This window comes from Opisthocomus hoazin, chromosome 7, assembly GCF_030867145.1.
Source record: "Opisthocomus hoazin isolate bOpiHoa1 chromosome 7, bOpiHoa1.hap1, whole genome shotgun sequence".
In the NCBI taxonomy this organism is placed as follows: domain Eukaryota; kingdom Metazoa; phylum Chordata; class Aves; order Opisthocomiformes; family Opisthocomidae; genus Opisthocomus; species Opisthocomus hoazin.
In genome coordinates this window covers 11,997,637-12,021,678 of record NC_134420.1, presented here as the reverse complement: position 1 = coordinate 12,021,678, position 24,042 = coordinate 11,997,637, and the positions used below count along the sequence as shown (strand labels likewise).

The 24,042-nt window shown below is 36.8% G+C and overlaps 1 protein-coding gene across 5 annotated transcripts in view; it reads left to right on the top strand.

The window, feature by feature from the left end:
- USP47 (ubiquitin specific peptidase 47) overlaps window positions 1-24,042 on the top strand; it is a 60,914-nt gene that overhangs the window by 18,164 nt on the left and 18,708 nt on the right. For 3 of the 5 annotated variants that reach the window (XM_075427462.1, XM_075427467.1, XM_075427466.1), the window contains 13 exons: window positions 549-752; window positions 1,691-1,807; window positions 2,914-3,052; window positions 4,672-4,768; window positions 5,315-5,460; window positions 6,274-6,353; window positions 7,203-7,352; window positions 13,480-13,575; window positions 13,666-13,818; window positions 15,221-15,388; window positions 17,625-17,756; window positions 18,476-18,552; window positions 18,827-18,882. In XM_075427462.1, the coding sequence (XP_075283577.1) occupies window positions 549-752; window positions 1,691-1,807; window positions 2,914-3,052; window positions 4,672-4,768; window positions 5,315-5,460; window positions 6,274-6,353; window positions 7,203-7,352; window positions 13,480-13,575; window positions 13,666-13,818; window positions 15,221-15,388; window positions 17,625-17,756; window positions 18,476-18,552; window positions 18,827-18,882 (1,615 nt within the window). The remainder of the gene's footprint in view (window positions 1-548; window positions 753-1,690; window positions 1,808-2,913; window positions 3,053-4,671; window positions 4,769-5,314; window positions 5,461-6,273; window positions 6,354-7,202; window positions 7,353-13,479; window positions 13,576-13,665; window positions 13,819-15,220; window positions 15,389-17,624; window positions 17,757-18,475; window positions 18,553-18,826; window positions 18,883-24,042) is intronic. The other 2 variants (XM_075427465.1, XM_075427463.1) reach the window with 2 other exon arrangements.

Here is a 24,042-nt window from a genome sequence, read left to right as displayed (position 1 = left end):
CCATTTGGCAATGGTAATTGTCTTACTCTGTTCAGGCAGAAGAATTTCGCCTGTGAGTCATGCAGCAGTGGATTTAGTAGAAGAAAGTTGGTGGCTTAATTATGAAATTTTTTGTTTAATATCTTCCAAGATTATTTGGAAGCTTTCTAATCTTCTGGGTTGCCTTCCTGAAAGTCACAAAAGGTATACTTATACCTCAGCTGGATTTGTGATGATGTCAAAGCAAAATACGAGCTTGAAGTGATGATTTGAGGCAGTGTCCTGTCTGCTTACTGGCTGAAATTCTGTGCAGAACTGGAGCAGTTTCTCTCTGTACACAGTGATCCACCCGTACAAATTCCTCCTTGTTCTGTAGAAACAGAGCGTATTTTTACACTGGGAGGTTCTTTGTTTTTGAAAGCGCGTATAAGAAAATTAAGTCCAGTTTTAGCATCCTTAGGTTATAAGAGTATACTACATTTTATTGGTGAAGTCTTGTTTTGATTTTTCAGTTAAACTCCAAAATGTTCTTAACTTTACTAATGAATTGTTGCCTGCTGTTGTTTCAGGTGGAAAGTGCTGCTGAGGAGCCCAGGGTGCTGTGTATAATACAAGATACCACAAATTCCAAGACAGTGAATGAGCGTGTTACCTTGAACGTGCCAGCTTCCACATCGCTTAAAAGGCTGTTTGAAGATGTGGCTTCAAAAGTGGGCTACGTGAATGGAACTTTTGATTTAATGTGGGGAAATGGAGATAATGTAACTGATACGGTATGGCAAATGAGCTTTTTATTTCCTCTTCATAGCAAACGTTTAAACCTTCGCATTGTAGAAAAGTGCTGTCTGTATTGCGGAGTGCTCATTTAATTCCTGTAAAAGTTTGTAGTAGGTGCAACAGAGCAGACTGACACAACTGTTGATTTGGCTCAATTCTGTTTTGTATTATATCTACATTTTAGCCTCAAAATGTGCTCTTAATTATGTATTTAGTCACAACAGAAGCTAATATGATCATTCAGGTGTAATGCGAGTATTCATAATCAGTATGTATTTTTAATAGTAATACCTATGATAAATTATCTCCTCTGTTTCCTGTGGTCTTGTTTGAGAAAAGTTTTTTACCCCACAGAGGCATGTTGTCTAGTGACTTTCTATGTTTCTTACACCTATTTGAATTTATTATATACAAAAAAATTAAGATTAATATTGCTTCTGTGCTTTATTGTAAATCAGTGTTGGTTTTAGTTAATATGATTTCTATAGACGTGCCTAGAAAACTTCGTAAGATTCCTTAAGAAATAGATGTTACTTTTGTTCAGGCCATGTTTACACTTGCTGAAATTTTTTTTTTTTTGTTAAAAAAAAAATTGTGAAAGCTATGTAGGACACCAGATGGTTTGATGTTCTGCAGGAAACTTGTAGACCAGTGTCTTGACTTCTGAACAGATTAACGAACTTCTAAGGATTAAACTGTACTGTAATAATTAATTTACACTATTTCTTAAACAGTTCCCATGTTCTTTCAGTATTAATGATGAATTTTTTGTTTGTGCTGAATAATTATTGATTTTCATTTCATCTTAGTGGCTCAGAAGCTACTTCAAGCAGTGTAGTTAGATGGAATCTCTTAATTGCGTATAGAGCTGTTGTTCTTTTTTAAAATAGTTTTTTGTTTGTAAATGTGTTTGGGTGGTTGTTTTTTTTTTTAGCAGACTCCAATAGATCAGAACAGTGACAAAACTATTCTTGATGCTGGTTTTGAGCCAGGAAAGAAGAACTTTCTGCATTTGATGGACAAAGACGGTGAGCAGCCTCATATAATACCGGTAAGTAAAATCTTCACTCAGCTACAATAAGATGCAGTGTTGGGGGAAAGATGTATATTCTGTGTATTGCTCTTGTGAGATCAGAAAATAAAATAAAATGGAGCTGTATGTTTCATACAATAAGCTTCTTCAAGAACCTTCTCAACAGATTTTTAGCCTGCTATTTTACACTTCTAGATTTCTCCTGGGTAGGACCAATTGTATTGGTAATGATTTGCTGTTACTTTTTATTCATGCTTGTCAGATATTTATGTAGTGCTTTGCTGTGAGTAATTTTCTAAGGTTTTGTAGTTAATCAATGTTTGACATGTTTAGAGAATAAGTCTTAACAATACAGGTAAAATCATTTACCTAATCCTTTTCCTCTGGGTATTGGAAAGCAATATTAGGCCACTGACAGAATTCTCAGAAATCGCAGTCCTGTATCAACAGCAGTTACCTGCTTCCAAATTTACCTTGAAGGAAAAAAAAAAGAGAGGAGTTGTCACTGTTGCTAGAAGTAACTGTCTGCCATAATAAAATATTTGAAATTTCCTATTTCTCAAATTTGTGATGTGGTGCAAGATAAACACAGCTGCAGTTTATTTAAATCAGGGAATGGATAGACTAGTGATATAGAAAGGCTTATTACTCAGCTCTTGTGTCATCGTAATACTGGCATACTTAGCCTTTGTTGTGGACTTAATTATCTGAAAAGGGGACCCCCCGTCTCCTTAAATAATTTTGCACAAGATCAGAATTTGGGGGTGATTCTAGAAGAATATATGCATTGGTTTTTTTATACCTGAACAAAAAAACCACTCATTCTGTATTTCAGTGCAGAAAACTTGAGACATGAGATGCTAAATTGCAGAATTGCTTGTTGTATGCATTGTAGTACTGTATTTGATTCCACTAATGAATAATAATTTCTCAAGGGGTTGAGAATTTGGGGGACAGAATTCAAGTTACACAAGCAGCTATGTATCTGCAATTTTGTAAAATTTGTGTGATCCATTTAGCAAAATTGGTTTCTTAGCCACAAGAGAAAGAAGTAAAACTTGCAAGTGCTTCAGTAAATTTTGTTGTCTAATTTTTGCATAAAATCAGTGTATTTATGTTTTCAGGAGGAGTCGGGTACAACAGATGATAGTGCGCAAGACAGATTCATAGGCCCTCTTCCAAGAGAAGGCTCTGTTGGCTGTACCAATGACTATGTCAGTCAAAGCTATTCTTATTCTTCAGTCCTGAGCAAGTCAGAGACAGGTAGAGTGTTCTTTCTTGTAAAGGCAATGCTAATTTGTAACTATTTCAGCATATTTTCAAATAGCAACACTTGAAGATTTTTGAAATAAATTGCAATTTATTTTAAAAAAACCTACATCACTACTACATTTTCACATTTACATATCACGTTTTCTACAATATTCTCGTATCGCTTTGGGAACAGGAGAGCTGTATTCCCATCCTTTTCTTGCTTGGGACAGTGCAATTCGGACTGTCACGGGCCCTCCTTTTCGGTATTGTCCTGCTGCTGTGTCCTGAGGTGAACAGTCAGGATTATATTACCAACAAGTATTCACCTCAAGCCGTGTGTGTTCACTCACAGCATAAGCAGTACTTTATACTTGTTACAGACAGGCTGCTGCCAAATTTCTGCACTCTGTGTGTTGACTGAAGTCTTCCTACTGTAGCCCTCGGTTGCAGTTTCTCTGCCTGCACTGTGATTCCCTGAGAAGTTCATCCTCTGCTGCCTGGCTCCCCACCAGCGAGCAGAGACTCCCTCTGGAAGGGAAGTGCATGTCCCGGCGGGCTGGCTGGGTGTCTTTGCTGCGCAGGGAGGCAGGAGGAGACAGCAAGTTATAGCTCAGTAATGTGACAAGCACCTGACACTAAATGTGTTGAGCAGACACAAAGATGACATTCATATTGTACGAATTCCTGCATGTTCAAGATTTTTTTTGAGGGATAAGAAAGCTTATCTGTAACATACCTTTTCATTTAGTATAACTGAGATGATTATCTGTACAGAGTAGAGTAATAAATATAAAATATACATGTTCTGATTCTGTTTCTTCACAGAAAATGCCTGTGTTTTGCATGGAGTAGCTGCCTTTTCATTACTAGTGTGGAACTGAGGATTTTTTTTTTTTTTACTATCTAGTAAGAGCTTCAGAGTATAAATAGGCATATTTAATTTCTCTATTACACTATGCTTCAATATGTGCTGCTTACTTATACAATATGAACAACAGTTGATATTTTGGAGAAAATCTTAAAATTACAGTAAATTGAATATAAGTAGATAATTCCCTTTTCAGCTAATAAAAATGACGCTGTTTTTAGTAGCTGTTTTAATGGTGGTTATGGGAGAAGATTTTAGAAGATACGTGTGTGGGCACTTCAGAGATTTTTTTTTTTAATAGTTCTGATATGATACAAACCATGCAAACACAAATTACATTTATAACTAGGATATTTTCAGGCAATAAATAAGGTAGCACGCAGTTGTTGCTTAACAAACTCTAGTTTCTTCTGTAAATTATTTAAATCTATTATTAAAATATTTGCAGTTACCTCCCTTTTGGTGCAGTATTCAATATTAAATATTGGTTATTACTGTGAAACATAATTCATGATCACTAAAATAGCTTTGTGTCATTCAGGGAAATTATTTCTGTTTTGTAAATTATTTCTCTTTATTACTCCAGAAAGGAGCAATTATAATATTCCCTCAATTTTTATAGTGCAAATAACAATAAATGACAACAGATGGATGCAGTTCTTAAACACTATCACAGAATTGTTTTCTTGTTTAATGTTTTAACTCTTAAAGTGATTACCCATCTTCTTGGGTAATTTCCATCTCATTCTTGTATTTTTAGGTTATGTGGGGCTAGTAAATCAAGCAATGACCTGCTACTTGAACAGCCTTCTACAAACGCTTTTCATGACTCCTGAATTTAGAAACGCATTATATAAGTGAGTATATATAATCAAAACCTGTTCTTAAATTTATGCTGGCATATATTGGTAGGAGACTCTTGAATTCTTCCTGTCAAAATTTCCTTATTTGGATACTGAAAAAGCAAACCTGAAGTCAGGCTGGATAGACTATTATAAATTGTATCTGCTTAAAAGCTTCAGATGTTTAGTAAAATACTAAGATATGTTATTCGTTGTGGTATGGACAAGCTTTTTAAATAATTTGCCCCATCTTGAAAAGATCAAACTTGAAATGAAGTTTGATACAAAGTGCAGTTCATGTTGGTATTTGTGCCGTGAACGGCTTCAAAATTATTTCATTCATTTGTGTTAATTTGTACATGTAAATAATTTAAATTTGTACATTTAAAGAATTGTAGTTTACTGCAGAAGTGGAAAGCAATTTCATTTGACTTCTCCCAAGAAACAGAGCTTCAGTTAACCTCTGTAATCTGACAGACCTCTTGAAATGTAACAAATGCTGATTTAAGTGCTTTTTTTGAGTAATGTTTTCAATTGTCAAAAATCTTATGTTGTGAATAGATGGGAATTTGAAGAATCTGAAGAGGATCCTGTGACAAGTATCCCCTACCAGCTTCAAAGACTGTTTGTTTTGCTGCAGACCAGCAAAAAAAGAGCAATTGAAACAACAGATGTTACACGGAGTTTTGGATGGGACAGTAGTGAGGGTAATATGCATTTATTAAGCTTGTGTGATTTGCTTCAGCAGCGGCCTCTTAGGGGCCTAAACTGCAGTCGATGGGGTAAAATAGGGGAATAATAAAAAATAATTATTAGAATCCACTTTTTTTCTATGGAAACAAAATAGCATTAAATAGATACTTTGTGGTGGTGTGTGCTTGATTTTTGAAGAAATTGTGTCTGTGAGGTTTAGGCTGTCAAAGTAAAACACATATTTTGTAATTAAGCTGTCATTACAGTTGTTGATTGTTTTGAAAGAAGCACCTCTTTATGAGAAACTTGCATCTGTTTTGAATCACAAATATCAAATGCACATGTTCCACTAAGGTAGAAAATAATACGGGTAATTCCATAAAATCAAACACTGTATTTGTCTTTGTGACACTTGTATAGTGTAATTTTGCCCCGTAACCTGCTGATTTTTCCATGGAGTAATCACATGATGATAAGGAGTTGAAAATTGAATTTTAGAGAATCAGAGCAAAGTGGCAAACAAGTCGGAACCAGTTTATTTTATAACAGTGCATATTAGCATTTCTGTATTTTTACATACTCTTATGTATATAATTCTTGTTTATGCATAAACATTGTGAGCAAGCTGACTGCATATTTTTCTAGCTTAACTTGAGAGGCAGCTGCTTGCGGAATTGAACACTGGCCCATTAGTGAATAATGTAGTAAATAATAGGTACAGACTTAAAAAAATTGGTAGCTTTTTAGGAAGTATTCTCAGGCTACAGTTAGTATTGGGGCTAATCACATCTCTTGTTTTAATTATGATTAATTTCAATTTCTAACAGCATGGCAGCAGCATGATGTACAGGAGCTTTGTAGAGTCATGTTTGATGCTTTGGAGCAGAAATGGAAGCAAACAGAACAGGTAAGCACACAAAAACTTTCTTCTGTTCATTCAGTGGTGTGGTATGGATGTAGGGGTTTGGTTTTTTGAGCATGATTGAAAAACGTTAACTGAATTTTAAATACCGGGTTATTGAAAGCCTGCAATAGTTGCTAATTTTCTTGTTTGATGCAATAGTTAAGCTACTGTGGTGTACGACTTTCAAGAGTGTATTGCTTATCTTTTCCTCCCCCATTTAAAAGTGGAATGTTATGAACTCTGGATACTTAGTCTTTATTTGAAGCACAGAAAGGGATTGTGTAATTCCTGTGATAGCTTCCTCACTGTCAGTATTTATTAGGCTATGTTGCAGGTTCTTGAAGCTCAAGCCCACTCTTCCAATGTAGCAGAAAGTTATGAATATATTCATAACACATGCTACATTCTGATAAGTGGCCAACTTGTAGGCCAGTTTTCAGATTTGTAGATTATCAAATACTCAATACTTTACCTTTCTGCACCTCTACCTCTGGAGACACAGGGAATGTGTGTCAATCTGTTAACAATGTCTGCAGGATCAGGCTTGTTTTTAGAACATAAACTTTGGATTTGGTAGTTTTGTAGTCAGTCTTAAGACATGATGGTAAAGTACACTTAGAAGCTTATGTAACGTAGTTTGAGAAGCTCATTTAATATGTGTGTTTTGCAGTGGTGGGACAGGGGAAAACTAGAAATCGAGAGATGGATGTCCTGCTGAGGAATGGTGTTCTAAATGTGTAGCTATGCAATTAAGGCTTAATTAAAAAAAAAGCATTTTCTTGTAAAACTAAAGAGGGGAAATACGTTCTGTTTCATTTGTTTAAAGTTCTGTTAAATATCTGTTTGTTTCAGGCTGATCTTATAAATCAACTGTATCAAGGCAAACTGAAGGACTATGTAAGATGTCTAGAATGTGGCTATGAAGGCTGGAGAATCGACACTTACCTGGATATTCCTTTGGTCATCCGGCCGTATGGCTCCAACCAGGCATTTGCTAGCGTGGTGTGTACTATTATGCTGACTAATAGTGCATCCATACACACATAGAATACATAATGCGACAGTGGTATAATTTGTTACATGGTAAGTATCATCCTAGATACTCCATCTTGGGGTGTTCGTCTTTGTGCAGTGAACCAGCTAGCAAGTTCTAGAAGATTTTTTTTGGCTTTTTGGTTTATTTTTTGTTTTGTTCTTTTTTTTTTTCTTTTGCCCTTCAATGAGTCCTACTGGTGCATGTATAAGGGGAGGGGAAATGCAACTTTATTGCCTTAGGGCTGCAGTAATTGATTATTTTCTTCCTGATAAAATATTCAGCATTTACTCGATATTTTTACGAGATCACTAAGTTTTATTTGAGTTGTTCTCCTTATTGGCACATCTGCTAAATTTTCATAGCATTGTTGAAAATCTTAGTGAAAGAACAGAATGTTGACTTAAAATTTTTAGTTTAATTGCCATGTTGTTGCTGTGCTTTTGAAAGTTCTCTTCTCAAATACCATATGCTTTTAACAAGCAGTTTAATAATAAAAAGTCCTGTTGTACATCAGTGTTCTTCGTCACTCTTGCTCCAGCATTACTGATGTTGGCAAGCATATATGTTGCCTAGTAAATCTGTGGAAGTTTTTTTGATTTATTTTTCGCCCCCCTGAAAGAGTGATTACAAACTGTGAAATGCCACTGTTGTGGCGTAAAATACCTGTACTATGGATGAAGTTGTGAGAAAGAATAAATCAAACGAGACTTTTAGTAAAGGTTGTTTTAAACACTTACTGTGTAATTAGCTTACTAGGATTATTTATTAAAGTATTTTTCCTTTTGTATTTATTGTGCTGGAAATATTTTTTAAGCACTAACAGTCCATAAGTCTTAACAGTAATTCTGTGAAGAAGAGAATTGTTAGAATTAGGTTAAACTGCAGTGTAAGTTCCAAGTACTTCATACTTCAAAATTCTAAATACCAATCTTGAGAAGTAGTAAAGATGAGGGACATTGATCTTGCAAAAAGAATTGAAGTTAGTAGTCCCTTGAATTCTTTTTAAGATTGCGTTAAATTATTTTAGAACTGTCCAGCTAATTGAAGCTTTATTGATAGAAATTGATATTTTATGTAGATGGCTTCCCTTTTCACCTTTTAAAACTAATTTCTAGAAATATTCACTAAACCAAAATTTTTCATTGTAATTTTCATTCAGTAATGAAATTAGATTTTTCTGATCTATTCATGAAAACTATTCAGTTCATGTAGATGTATTCTGCATTTAACAATGCATCGTACATGTGTCTCAAATTGAATTTTTTTTTTTTTTTTTTACTTCAGTAGAGAAATCTGTAGTGGAATGTTAAAAGAAAGACTTTGCATTTGTGAAACACAGAAAGACTGAACAATTAAGAACTTAAATCTCAGATTACTTTTAGTGGTATTTGATATTTCTCTTGTAAATCAGCATTTACTGGGTTTACTACATTGAGGAAAATAATTTTAAGATTTTTGTTACACAGTTACATGTTTGCAATTTGTATTGATGCTTCAATTTTTGAGCTTTTTTTAAGTCATATTCTGATCATATTCAATCAATTCTCCTCCCTGCATTTGTATTACCTATAGCAGATGTACTTTTTTAGTTTTGTAGTCTTCAACAGTGGGGAGATATGGAGGATACTTGCTTTTGGAGAAGGGAAAAATCGCCTGTTTCTAAATGGAATTCTCTGAAGGTAGTATCCTCCATTGATCCATAGATGATGGTGATTTAGTAGGTGTAGGTAAAAGGGTATGAGTGAGAGATTAAAAAAAACTTCACACATGCGCTAATAGGGCTTATAGAAGGGAATGTAAAACTTTTTAGACCTTGCTAGTCAGCTCCTGAGGGAACTTGCAGCAGGCGACACAACCCAAGATAGGGGATCTAAGGAGGATACTACCTTCAAAGAACTCTAGTTAGAGGTAAGTGATTTTCCATTACTTTCGAATAAGAGAGAATGGATGTATGAGCTTTAAGTAAGGTTAATCTGTAGAATGCCACATAAAGTGTATTATCCCACTGTTCGACATTGTGTACTACCAAAAAAATTAGATACCTGAAATGTTGCATTTATCTGTAAACATGTATGTATTACTTTTAAATACATGGGAACATTGAAGAACTGGGAAGGATAATGTTATGCTTTGTTTATTTCCTACTATGAACTAATTCTGAAATTCTTCGATATATTTTTAAGGTTTGGATTTTGAAATTTTTTTTCTGATTCCCCATTCCATCCCCCAAGCTTATTTAGTAAGACTGCATAGCTACAAACTCATTAGGGTAGCTCTGGGGCTCTGAGGATCTTGTTGACATATATCTGAAGATACTTTCTGAAAAAGTGCGTATACTACCTGCATTGTTCAAGGTTTGAAAAAAGACCAGAATCGGTCTTTTCTTGAGGGCAGTAGAAATACAGACATAAAAATATATAGCTTATTTCAGTGAGATAGACAGGAGCAACACTGAGTTTTGTAGATACTAGTATCTTTTTTTATAGATGCCTGAACTTAACAGCCTTAGACAGAAGCTAAAAAGATTTTGTTTGACTGCAGAACATAAAATTTTTGCAAGATGAAGAACAGCTGAGAGAAGAGTGGATGCAATGGGGGCAACTAGCTGGCATGCTGAAATTATGTTACTAGAAAACAGTGCTAATTGCTTTGTAATACCACAAGACTGTAATAATCCAAGTATTCTGGAGTTGTAGCGAGTACAGCTGTTTCATTAAGTGTTGTTAGTTTTCTCAATCTTTTGTATGTCAGCTTTTCTTTTGAGGGTGTAAGTATGCGTACAAGCAGACCTTTTTTGGGCAGAAATTTGGAGTTCTGTGTGAACTTTATGATGTCACTGCTAAACTTAAACTGTTGAAGGCAGAATATGGGTGATGGCGATTTACTTTTTCAAGCTAGATTGGTATCAACAAGGTCTTGTATTTTAGTTGAGCATATTCTTTGGATATCGGAAAACTAGATGTTCTCTGAAAATCTGAGATGACAATTAGTTTTAGTTTTTTCCAAGAACAGTTTTGCCTAATCGGTATTTATTGTGTAGCTTTTCATAAAGATTGTACTGCTCCTGTTCACAGGTTTTACAGATTTACACATTTACAAGTGCTTGCAGTAAGATACCTGTCAAACTACGGGCTGTATGATAATGCATTGTGGAGAAGAGTGTGTCCGAAGTGCCTATCTTTAGCCAGACAGTAATTAGTTTGAACTGTTTATTGTGGCATTGTAGTATGCTATGTGTTTATAAATCTCACCATCAAAATACTAAAAAGTGGATATACTTAGAACTTGGATGGACCAGGCCCTGAGCAATGTGCTTTAAGTTGGACGTACTTTGAGCAGGGAGTTATGATCACATGATCTCCGGAAGTCTCTTTTGGCCTATGTTGTTCTTCTGGTTCTGTGAATTATAAAAAGAAGTTTAAGCAGCCTTTGTCATACTAATCTACTGCTTGATCATTCATGGTACATTTTGAAGTGTGTGTGTTGGGAAAGCTGGAAAAGCTTAGTAGCTCTAAGGCTATGTGATAGTTACCTCTTCGAAGACAAATTCAAAGGTAACATATACTCTAAAAGTAGAGTTACACAAGGATGGGTCATGTCACGTGATAGGGTTGCACAGCCTAGAACCTTTGTCACTGGTTTTGCTGTGTAAACTGTCAGAGTAGAAGATGGTGAACTGCATTAGAATAGTGACTGTATTAAGAAACGTTCTCATCAGTGGAACTAACTTTGGTGTAAAGATTATATAGGAGAAAATGGGAGGAGATGCAAACGCGTAAACCTGAGGAACAGTGATCTTATACAAAGATGGAAAAATACATGGATATTCATATAGCTCAAAAATAATGGAGTTCACAAGAGTTCTAATCAGGTTTCTCAAAGCACAGCTTGCTACCTGTAGTGAACAGTGAAACTGCAAGACTGACATAATAATACTTCATTCAGTTTTTTGGAGTCTGAAAGATCATCGCTTTTTTCCATGTGTAAAATTTTTTTTTTTTGTTAAATTGCACATCTCGTGAGCCTACAAAAGAATTACAAAATCATTTTTGTCACATCATTCATATATTTCCATTCATTCATATTCATGTTGATGCATGAATTAGAATTTTTTTCTTACACTCGAAATAAATTTTTATTGTCCTAACTGGCATTTCATTCAAACATAGTTCTGTGGTCATTATGTGACATTTTCTACGTTTCATGTTTTCTGTGTTAGTTACTAACTTTTTTGCTTTCATTTGAATAGTTCTGAATATTAATTCTTTAACTAGTTTACTGGATTCTGACTATTCTGTAATCTTTCTTCCCCTTTCTTTTTAAGCAAGATTATAACTTGCTCGGTCTTCTTTCTTATATTTTAGAGTGAGATTCCTCACATTTCGGTGCATAATCTTGCTGAACATTGGCTATTTGTTGTCCTTCAGTAAAAAGCAACTCAGTCTCTGTAGTGTTTAGGGAGTAAATACGTAGAGAGCAGTCATGTGTCTAGGGAGTGTCTCTTCCTGAGAGCTGTGATTTCAGGGCTGTTAAAAGGCTTTTCTGGCTGGATCCAGAAATGGTAAAGTGAGATGACAGCCTTCAATGTACTGTTGTTCTGCTGAGTTTGGCACATTTTTAATTTGTGAGTAGTTGTTGTCTTTTCTCCTAAAACAGCAACAGAGCTTTTCTAAAATAATTGTTTTATTATTGTTCTTGCTGCTTCCCCAAGTTCTTGGAAAGAAAGAAGAGAGAAGGGGGAAGAATTGGAGGCTTTTTGAAGAACCTGGCATAGCCTTGATTTCCTCCTTGTAAATTATCAAACATGATTTAGGCAGTAATCATAAGTTCTGTGCCAGCCGTGCTGACGGTTGGTGAGTTTGCCCAGTTAAGCCCCATCTTAATTATTCAGACTTCAGGGGACAGCTACAGCCCTTTGTAAGAGATGATGATTTAAAAAACCATTGTTTCTGTTGATCTTCTGTGTTTTAAACTGAATGTCTAAATATGTGAGTTGTATTTGTTTTCATCTGCATAGGTGACCAGAGAACTTCTGGGTTCCACTTGGAGTTCAGAAACCCAGAGCCTATTGGCTTGCAGGCTGACTGGATTAGAAGTTTTAACTTTAAAATCTCTGGGTAAAATTCATCACTGAACTCATACCAATAATAGTGAATTTTGTTTGAGCAAGTTTGTTCTCAAGTACGTACAACTTATGTGCAATATCATTGTTGCAGGTTATGTTGGGGGAGAACTAATGGTCACTTAGTATTTTGAATATTGTTTGCTGTAGAAAGGAGCAAGGTATAAATTATTAAACTCCTGGATTTAAGTACTGGTGACAGAACTTTTATGTAGCTGTCAGAGGACAGCTGAAATTTCAGTTGTTGGTCAGTTGCCTCATGAGGTGTACGCTGGGAACCTAGTTCTGCCTTTGTAGGAGATGGCCATATCTGAGCCTCACTCCTTTGGGTGTGAAGCTCAGATACTCTCCCTCCGCCCTTTCCCCACCTTTCACTTAAAAGTGGTATCTTCAAATGTAGTTTCCTAAGTACCTTTGTAGAATGGGACTAAAGCTGTCGTCAGGCAGGGCACTGAGGAACTGAATAATGTTTTTTTCCTGCCAGCTTCCACCCTTCCCCCCCCCCCCCCCCCCCGGTAATTATTGGATGGCATCTCTTGGGGAAAAAACTCCTCTTCAAATGAGAAGAACCATCTCACAATTCTGGGAGTACAGGGCCAAAGCAGGGTAAAAAAAATAAGCTCATTTTCACAGCAGTTGACTGAACAGACTTGACTAAATGTGATGTGCAAGATAACAGGAGTAAATTTATGCTGTATGTTTATTAAAATAAAGACAATTTGGAATCATCAAATGAAATATAGTTAACAGTAATTGTGGTTTGACTGTTTAACCTTAGGCTGAGTAGAAAGGTTGGTTTCTCTTCATATTTTCCTGTGTCTGTATCAAAGTTTGTGTTGATCAAATTTTGGTTATAGATTCAATTGAAGTAATTTGTATGTGTTTGCAATCGCACTGTAAATTTATTGTTCTGATTTATACCTACATAGTAAACACTCTTTAAAAATCAGGTAATGTCTTTTTATTATTAGGAAGAAGCACTGCATGCTTTTATTCAGCCTGAGATTCTAGATGGCCCCAATCAGTATTTTTGTGAACGATGTAAGAAGAAATGTGATGCAAGGAAGGTAAAGACTGTCCAAATAATTTGCAAAAATTACTTCTGGTAAATACCGATCCTGACAATGGTAGCATAATCTTGTCTTTGCTTTATTTAGGGTCTGCGGTTCTTGCATTTTCCATATCTGCTGACATTGCAGCTGAAGAGATTTGACTTTGATTATACCACTATGCACAGAATTAAACTCAATGATCGTATGACTTTTCCTGAGGAGTTAGACATGAGTGTATTCATTGATGTTGAAGATGAGGTAAAGTGTTTGGTTTCTGAGAAAAGTCTTTAACTTTCTTGAAGTTTCTCATGAAGAAAATTAAAATGTTGATCTAATGAACCCATTTTGACATTATTCATCTACATAAAATGTTCTTTATCCATGGCAATGTTTTAATTTAAAGTTTTTAAATCTGTCCAGGTGGATTTTTGTTATGTTGAAAAGCAAGCATGTTCTCTAATCATGATAGGATTTTCATGCTTCCATAAAGAAGCTGTTTCGGATTTCTTATATCTTTTCATGAGTGATTTAAAAGCACAAGTCTCAGGGCTTCTGCATATACTGCAAATCCAGAATGAAGCATATTTCTTAAACTTTTGCCTGAATTAATTTTGGTCGTGAGGCGATGTAAAGTTTTGAAACTCTGAATGCTGAAGTTAGTCCAGAAAACATTAATTAATTCCTTCCATCTGACTCACAATGTTGTGTATGCTGTAGAAATGAGATTGTTAAAATTTTATTTTTCATTTCCATCTTCTTCTGGCGTTTAACTCTTCTGTTTTTGGCCAAAATGGATGTTATGCAATTACATTCAACATAAAGTATTGAATGTGCCTTCTGCATTAAAGACTAAATTTATTCCTCTAATTACATTCCTGAAAACATTATGTCACTTTGCTAGCTTGTAGTGGTGTAAGGGAAATACTGCATTGATATACATATGGAGTGGCCTTTCTGACTCTATACAAACCTTTGGTTTATGAAGTATGCTGTTTAAACATTGGATACCTCCAAGTGTTGAGGGGGGGCTAAATTAGAATGAGGATTGATCTGGGAGAATAGAACTGAAGATAAAATTAACAACTGTCAGAAAATCAAGAGAATTATCCAGAGGAAAGAGGATCAGGTAAGAGATGGATCTTGTCCTAAATGAACTGCATTCGTAGTGTTGTTGACATCATGCTTTTAAGGTAACAGAATGCTAATCAGTCTTACTGTAGTACCTCAACTCTGTCCAATGAGTTGAAATGGAAAAAATCTTTGACTGTGGATGAAAATACTTCCAGTCAGATCAGTTCTGATTAACAGGGCCATGTTACAATAGGATTTGTTATCTGAGATTAGACTTCCAGGTATTTAATTGAATTAACTAGCAAATAGAATAGGCTAGTAACAGATATGATCTTGTCAAGTATGAAACCAGGTAATTACCATTCATCTGCACACAAGACCAGAAAATAGTGATCTAGGAGGTGAACTGAAGACAGTTGCTAACAGAAAGAAGTCTGTTCTCAGTGCTGAATTGCAGAGGTCTCTAAGTTTTTGAGAAGTTCATTGTTTTGCAGATTGGAACTTTTTCATTTCACAAACATACTGTTATTTCCTGTTCTGTGTAACTTTAAATGTTGTATGATATTAGTATGTATGTCTTATTTTTAAGAAGTCTCCTCAGACTGAGAGTTGCACTGATAGTGGAGCTGAAAATGAAGGCAGCTGTCACAGTGATCAGATGAGCAATGATTTTTCTAATGATGATGGAGTTGATGAAGGAATCTGCCTTGAAAGCAATAGTGCAGCAGAAAGAATTTCTAAAGCTGGCAGTGAAAAGGTATGTTTAAAAAATAAATGTTGTACTGGGTCCTACTGGAATAGAGTTCATTTTCTTCATAGCAGCAAGTGTGTGGTGCTCTGTTTTGGATTTGTGACTAGAACGGTGTTGATAGCACACCAGTGTGTTAACTCTTGCTGAACAGTGTTGCACAGCACCAAGGCTTTCTCTGTTTCTTGTTCTGCCCCTGTAATGAGTAGGGCTAGGGGTGGGCAAGAGGCTTGAAGAGGGGGGGATATTGCTGGGACGGCTGACCAGAATTGGCCAGAGGGATATTCCATGCCATATTCCCTGCCATATAAAAACTGGGGGCTTTCCAAAGTAGCTGTTGCTCAGAGACTGGCTGGGCATTGGTCCGCTGGTGGTGGAAGGTGGTGAGTAATGCCTTTGCATCACTGCATTTTTTTTCCTTAATTCCTTATTAAACTCATTATCTCCAACCACAAGTTTTCTCACTTTTGCTCCCACTTGAGGGGAGGAGTGAGTGAGTGACTGGGTTGATGCTTAGTTGCTGGCCAGGGTCAACCCACCAGAAATGTAAATGATAAAAATATAGTTAATTCTGATAAAGGGTGTGGGCATGTGTGGGTTTATTCAAATTCCAAAAATTGACACTACAGCAAAGGAAAGCATGTAACTGATTTGGAAGTTGCCTGAGAATAAAGGCCTTCGCAGCCTTTCAGACTGAGAATTCCCAGATAACTTGTTTTGGCAGCAGACCCTCAAATTGAAGACTGTTTTGTCTTGTGAGCAGTGTTTTTAATTCGAGGCCAGCTGTCAGAGGCCTACCGGCTTTGGCTGCATAAGTGTCTTGCAGCTTAGTAGGAGAAGATTGGAAAGCTCTGATCAGGCTCTACCACCCCTTTCTTGTCATTATAGAAACAATTGTATAGAGGAGGCCATGATTCTAAGTGTTAAATATTAATTCAGTCATATGGAGTTAATATAAAGGAATTGAGCAGCAAGTCAGACTAGGATAGCATGACATAAAGATTAGCACAGATCTTTGAGAAACCTGGCTGAGTTTTCATGCCAGTATATAATTCATCAGAAATCCTGTGGTTTATGGTAATGTCTACAATGTGTTCTTGATGTGTTGTTACTCAGTGAGCTCACCTGAAATTTGGCCAATAGCTTTTATTCAGACTTGTTATGAAGCTGGTTGGCTGTAACTGTTACTTTCATAAATATTTAAAGAGTGACTTGCATTTTAATCTGCACATCTGTCCCTGTTTACATTGACCTTAAGCGGTTTGAGAGGGTTTTTTGATAAATGTACTGAATACTATCAGTCTTAACTGGAAAAAAGAAAGTAATAGCTAATCACTTGACTGGAACAGGGGCAGAGTATTGTAATGTATCTGTAATGCAACTGTCATGTCCTAGTATTGACAGTATCTTTGGCCAATTCATGCTGCTTGTTCTCTAGGCAAACCAGCTGTCAAGCCATGTAGTTAGCTTTTTGGTTTGAGTATCTTAATAATGGCTGCAGTATATGCTAAGAAATTAGAGAATTTCCTCTACATAATCTAAAAATGTATAATTCCAGTAAAACTTGTGTGAGTCAGTATTGTTCAGTTTTATTTTTTAATGTGTATGCAACACTGAAGGTATGTCCTTAGTACACTTTATTTCCATCCATTTATCTATGAAAAGTTTACGACAGCAAGCTCAGAGTGTGAGAGAAATTAGTGCAGAGCACTGAAGCATTGAATGGCATGTTGCTGGTTTGCGATTTACATTAGGGGCAAAAAGCAATCTTCAAGAACAGAGAGAAGGGTGATAGCAAATAAGCGTAAACTTTGTAGCTACAGCCAAGTTGGTCATTACTATTGTTTCTTGTGTGGAGATATGTTTAATACCTATCTAGCTAAGAATTTGTAAGTTCAGGGATGGTACAGAAAAGAAGTAACAGTAATGCATTAAGCCAGGTCAAAAATGTTTCCATTATTTTTTTTTTTCTTAAGTCATTTGGTCTTTTCTCTCTCCCTCTTCCCACTAGCAAAAGGAGATATTCCTCTTCACTTCCATTATTACATACTCTTGTAGAACGTTTAGTGTATTGGAGCTCTGATTTTGTTCAGTGTCTAGTGCAGTAATACATTTCTGTTGCACAGATCAGTTTTGTAACATACAACTATATATATTTGGGTTCATGTAATTGTTATAAAACTCTTAAATGATCATTTGGTTACCTTTACTTAATATACATCACACCTTTTTCTTCTTTCCCCAGAATTCTTTATTGTATGAGCTCTTTTCTGTTATGGTTCATTCTGGAAGTGCTGCTGGTGGCCATTATTATGCCTGTATAAAATCTTTTAGTGATGACCAGTGGTACAGCTTTAATGATCAGCATGTTAGCAAGGTAAAAATGGTACTTGTAGTTATCTTGTGTACTCGTAGATGTACCAATAAGTTTCTGTTTTGCATGTGATGTTTTCACTTGGGTATAGTGAAGCTGGTTTTATGTGCAGGTATTTCAAACATTTACTTTGTTTCATTTTTCTCATCCTAATGTCCCATCATATGCATATGTTTCATTCATTAGCTTAACTGATTTCTAGGGAGGTGTTTGTTTATGTATGGGACTTTGTGCATGGAGGGGAGAAGTGTTTCTGCTTGATGGTGAAGGGGGGGATAGTTCATAAAGAGGCCTTGATTCATGTATAGACCAGGCTAGGTTCAGAATGTTGGCGTCTATACATGTGAAGAATACTTCTTGCTTAGAGAAGTGTACTTGTAGATCTATTACAACCCAGATTGTGCTGTTAAACCTCTCCTGCTGATGCATTTTCAGGTGTTTCATGTATCCATAAACATTATTGCAATGAAGAACCTGGATGTTGTTTTTCTAAGAAGTTCCTACTTTAAAAAAAACAAAAGCTTATATACACTGTAAAGTGAAGAGGCAGGTTGCTTTGAAACAGTTTATTTTGCAATCGGCAAATAAGCAGAAATATTTTTTTAAAAATTAGTGATTAATATTGTGTGTTAATTATGTAATGTCATTTTTTGCTAATGACAATAAATGCATCTTGATTAGTGCAAGTTTCTCAAATAATCATTAAATTGATTTTCTGTTAGATAACTCAGGAAGATATTAAGAAAACATACGGTGGATCTTCTGGAAGCAGAGGCTATTATTCCAGTGCTTTTGCTAGGTTAGTAGTACTGTAATAATATTTTTGTTTCTGGTGCTGTTTAGGGTAATCAAATGAACGGCCGAGATGCATGCAGTAAACGTGTTAGCTTGAAATTAATAGTAGATGTTTCACATTGTTGTAACAACTATCCTGACTGCTGTTTCAGATCATTAAAATAATGTAATACTATTTTTTTGAAAATCCTTGCTGGAAAAAAACAAACAACAAACTTCTGAAGTCAGTATTGTCCTCCTGTCTGATGAATTTAGATCACTATTCTTTTCTCCATCAGCTCTACAAATGCATACATGCTGATATATAGACTGAAGGATCCAATGAGAAATGCAAGTAAGTATGTTCTGCAGTTCTTAACTAGCATGATTCTGTTGTGGAATAAGATGATATTTTACATGTGATGAGTACTAATTTTTGTGAGGATGGTGGCATTAGTATTTTTTAGGGTAAGCGAAAGTAACTTTAGTGTAGGAAGCCTTCTTTTCACTACTCTTTATAGTAAACCTTTATTGATCATTTGCAGGTCATCACAAAATAAATTTTCTAATTTTTTAGTATTTTGTATATCATGGAAATTTGAAAGATAGATATACTGTGTGACACTGAATAAACTATAATGTAATGCTTTATGCTGTCATGATTGACAGTGGAATAAAAAAATTATTTTCTTAAAAATGAGTACATAAGAACTTTGTAATGACAAAATTTTACATTTTTTAACGAGCCCATATTGATGTGTTTCAGTTAAGAGGTGAGATGATATAGTATAAGTTACATAGCTAGAAACAAATCTTGGACTTCATGGTCTTTTATTCTCCTCGTGTTTGATTTAATTCACCAAGGCTTAGAGGATGCCTGGCCCCATGTAATAGCTGACAGGTTGATTAATATTTGAAATATGATATAGTGGAAAATGAAGATTCTGGTTGCAGGCTTCATTCAAGTATTGGCTAATTTCATAGGGTCTTAGACTGTTCACATTACTAATAACTGTAAACTTCAAGGATTTCTCTTGTTGTAGATTTTTTAAATAATACTATATTATTTGCTTGAAAACAATGTTTCTCATTTAAAATCTGAGCACACCTAAATGATACAGTAGTAAATGAAAGTTTGATAGAACTTCTTTTAACTAATAGCAAAATAGGCGGAAGCATGTTAGTTTGCTGTTTTCCTCTTCCTGTTAATCCCTGTACACAGCTGTAGAAAGGAGACCAGAAGAGCTGTGGCTAGTCACACTTGCTCTCATCAGCAGTGTGCCTGAAAGTGTTTTATTAATATTCTAACTGGTTGATTTGAGCCAGAGATTAATTTGCTTGCAGTGTCAAAGCTATATTTTTTTTTTTTTTCTTAAAGGAAAAAATCAGTATTCTGCCCTTGCAAGGGGAAATGTGTCAGTTTGTAGCCTGGTTGAAGTTAGACTGTTAAATAGTGTAGACTATTCTAAGTTTTTGGGATATATATCAGTTGCCAGAACTTTAATGCCCTGAAGTACACACAAAAAAATCCAGTCAGTGAATAAATTTTCCTAATAGTTTGAGCACATGAGAAGCCACACAAACTTTCAAAGGCGGGTGATAAACCTCTAATACCTCTGCTTTCCTGTATATTTTTTTTTTCTTTTTCATTAAATACTTAAGAGGTTGGAGTCTCAAGAAATAGAATCATAGAATCATAGGCTGGAAAAGACCTCTAAGACCATCAAGTCCAGCCATCCACCCAACACCACCATGCCTACTAGACCATATCCCAAAGTGCCACATCTACGCATTTTTTGAACACCTCCAGGGATGGTGGCTCGAACACCTCCCTGGGCAGCCTGTCCCAATGTCTGACCACTCTTTCAGTAAAGACTTTTTTCCTAATATCTAATCTAAACCTCCCCTGACACAACTTGAGGCCATTGTCTCGTGTCCTCTATCACTAGTTACCTGGGAGAAGAGACCAACACCCACCTCACTACAACCTCCTTTGAGGTAATTGTAGAGGGCAGTAAGGTCCCCCCTCAGCCTCCTCTTCTCCAGACTAAACAGCCCCAGATCCCTCAGCTGCTCCTCGTAAGACGTGTTCTCTTAGACCCCTCACCAGCTTCGCTGCCCTTCTCTGGACATACTCCAGCACCTCAATGTCTTTCTTGTAGTGAGGGGCTCAAAACTGAACACAGTACTCCAGGTGTGGCCTCACCAATGCCGAGTACAGGGGCACGATCACCTCCCTACTCCTGCTGGCCACACTATTCTTGATACAGGACAGGATGCTGTTGGCCTTCTTGACCACCTGGGCACACTGCTGGCTCATGTGCAGCCGGCTGTCAGCCAACACCCCAAGGTCCTTTTCTGCCAGGCAGCTTTCCACACGACAAGCCTGTAGTGTTGCATGGGGTTGTTGTGACCCAAGTGCAGGAGCTGGCATATGGGCTTGTTGAACCTCACACAGTTGGCTTTGGCCCATCAATCCAGTCTATCCAGATCCCTCTACAGAGCCTTCCTACCTCAAGCAGATCGACATTCCCACCCAACTTGGTGTCATCAGATTCAAGCTCTCAAGAATCTTAAAATCATGATTTGTAGGGAGAGTATTTTGATAGCTGGATTTATTATTAATTGGTAAACTGAAATTACATGTTACTTAGTAGAATCTCACAACTGAAACTTTGGCACTGGACATTGTGTAGCTCAATTTTGGGGCACACTCATTGTTTTTGAAGAGCATGCAAGTGTAGAAAACTTGTATACTTGAGAGAGTTTGTAACACACCAGCTTGTAATGTGTCCAGTGGAGGAGGGAATAAAAGATCTTTGAAAATAATGTTTTGTTTATCATATTTTGCTGCTGTGAATATTTTAGGAGGGAGATGAATAGTTGCCTGCTTCCTTTAACTGCTTCTTTTAAGGTAAAATTTTGAATTCCACCATGAGAAACTGGGGATGACTATTAGCAAGAATAAGGAAAGAAATTAGCAGTGCAAGGATGAGCAAAACAAACTTTAATGGTTTTTGTAATACACACTAAAAAAACCTAAGCTTATACTGAATTTTGTTTTTTAAAAAAACTCTAAAATTAATAAAAGTAGACTTGCAATTACTTCTGTATCAGTATATTCTATAAAGTGTTTTCTGATACTTGGAGCAAATTTGTCATCTCACTTCAACTTCATAATAAGCACAAACCTTGTTCATTTTTAGCAGCAATCTATTTCATCTTACCTAGAATTCTTTCAGGCATGTTGTTATTTTCCACTTTTCTACTTTTTTTCTTTTACTACCATTTTCTCCATGAGGTTGAGGAAATAGGGAGAGGAAAAACTAAGTATCTCACAAAATTGATTTTGCTGGTTTCTCTTTGTTTCCAAGAATTCATGATACAGGGGACAGGGCACTTATAAAAATATATTATTTGGTTTTAAAGTAACAGTATGTGAAGTAGATGCATCATAGTTTTGGACTGGATTCAGTGCAAGAAGGATGTTGTTAAAATAAAGCCTTCTGTCAACAAATTGATGAAGTAGTAAGTCTTAAGAGCAACAAAAATAATACTGTTTCAGTGTTTGAATCACTGAAAAAACATTATTCATTCTGAACAAGAAGTGATTGTAAATTGTATGAAGTTTAAGAATAAACAGCAGCCATAAAAAAAGTTTATGGGTCAAGAACTGTCTTCGGAAATAGACTTTTGAGTAAATTCTATGATTGTTAATTCTTCAACAAGCAAATAAACAAACCGAACATGCTATTTCAAATTTCTTGAACATGACAAACCCATTTTTAAATCTGAAAAATTATTTGCCCAATTAGTTGCAGTAGGAGCAGCACCGGGATTGGAAGACAACTGTATTTGCAAAAGTTTATTTTTTTTAAACTTCATGAAGTATTGTCTGTTCTGGTTTTTGTTTCTCTTTATGAAACAAAATCTCATGAATTTTACTGAATATTACAAATGTGTAGTGAGTGCAATATTTGTTTTATCATGATATAGGCGATATCTTGTGACTTTTATTATCAGCTAATTCACTTTCTAGAACAGAATTTCTAGAGGGTTGAGGTTGTGAAGGTTGGGAGTAGCCCTGGCTGCAGTGACCATGAAATGGTGGAGTTCAGGATCCTGTATGGAGGAAGCAGGGCAGTAAGTGGGATCAAAACCTTGGACTTCAGGAGAGCTAACTTTGGTCTGTTCAAGGACCTGCTTGGAGGAATCCCGTGGGGTACGGCTCTAGAAGGCAGGGGGGTCCAAGAGAGCTGGTCGCTGTTTAAGCATCACTTCCTCCATGCTCAAGATGGGTGCATCCCCCTGAGCAAGAAAGCTAGAAGAGGAGGCAGGACACCTGCGTGGATCAACAAGGAGCTTCTAGCGGAACTCAGATGGAAGAGAAAGGTCCACAGAATGTGGAAAGAGAGACAGGCTGCTTGGGAGGGATATAGGAATGTTGTCAGAGCATGCAGGGATGCAACGAGGAAGGCTAAGGTCCACCTGGAATTAAATCTGGCAAGGGATGTCAAAGACAAGAAGGGCTTCTTCAACTACATCCACAGCAAACGGATGACTAGGGATAATGTGGGGCTGCTGCTGAATGAGGTGGGTGCCCTGGTGACTGAGGATACAGAGAAGGCAGAGTTACTAAATGCCTCCTTTGCTTCAGCCTTTAGTGTTAAGGCCAGCCCTCAGGAGTCCCATTCTCTGGAGGTAAGAGAGGAAGCATGCAGAAAGGATAACCTTCCCTTGGTGGAGGAGGATCTGGTTAGAGATGATTTAAGCAAACCGGACATCCACAGACTCATGGGCCCTGATGGAATGCACCCACGAGTGCTGAGGGAGCTGGCAGATGTCATTGCTGAGCCACTCTCCATCATCTTTGAAAGGTCCTGGAGGATAGGAGAGGTGCGTAAGGACTGGAGGAAAGCCAATGTCACTCCAATCTTCAAAAAGGGCAAGAAGGAGGACCCAGGGAACTACAGGCCGGTCAGCCTCACCTCCATCCCAGGAAAGATGATGGAGCAGCTCATTCTAGAGGTCCTCACAGAATCACAGAATGGTAGGGGTTGGAAGGGACCTCTGTGGGTCATCTAGTCCAACCCTCCATTCCATCGGGGCCCATGGATTTGTGGACATCCAGATCACTTAAGCGATCCCTCACATCCCTCACACAGTCCTCCTCGACCAAGGGAAAGTCATCCTCTCTGTAGGCTTCTTCTCTTACCTCCGGGGCCTGGGATTCCTGAGGGCCAGTCTTAGCACTGAAGACTGAAGCAAAGAAGGCATTCAGTAGCTCTGCCTTCTCGGCATCCTCCGTCACCAGGGCACCCATCTCATTCAGCAGCGGCCCCACATTGTCCCTAGCCTTGCTTTTGCTGCTGATGTAGTTGAAGAAGCCCTTCTTGTCTTTGACATCCCTTGCCAGATTCAATTCCAGGTGGACCTTGGCCTTCCTCATCACATCCCTGCACGCTCTGACCACGTTCCTCTACTCTTCCCAAGTGGCCTGCCCCTCTTTCCACAT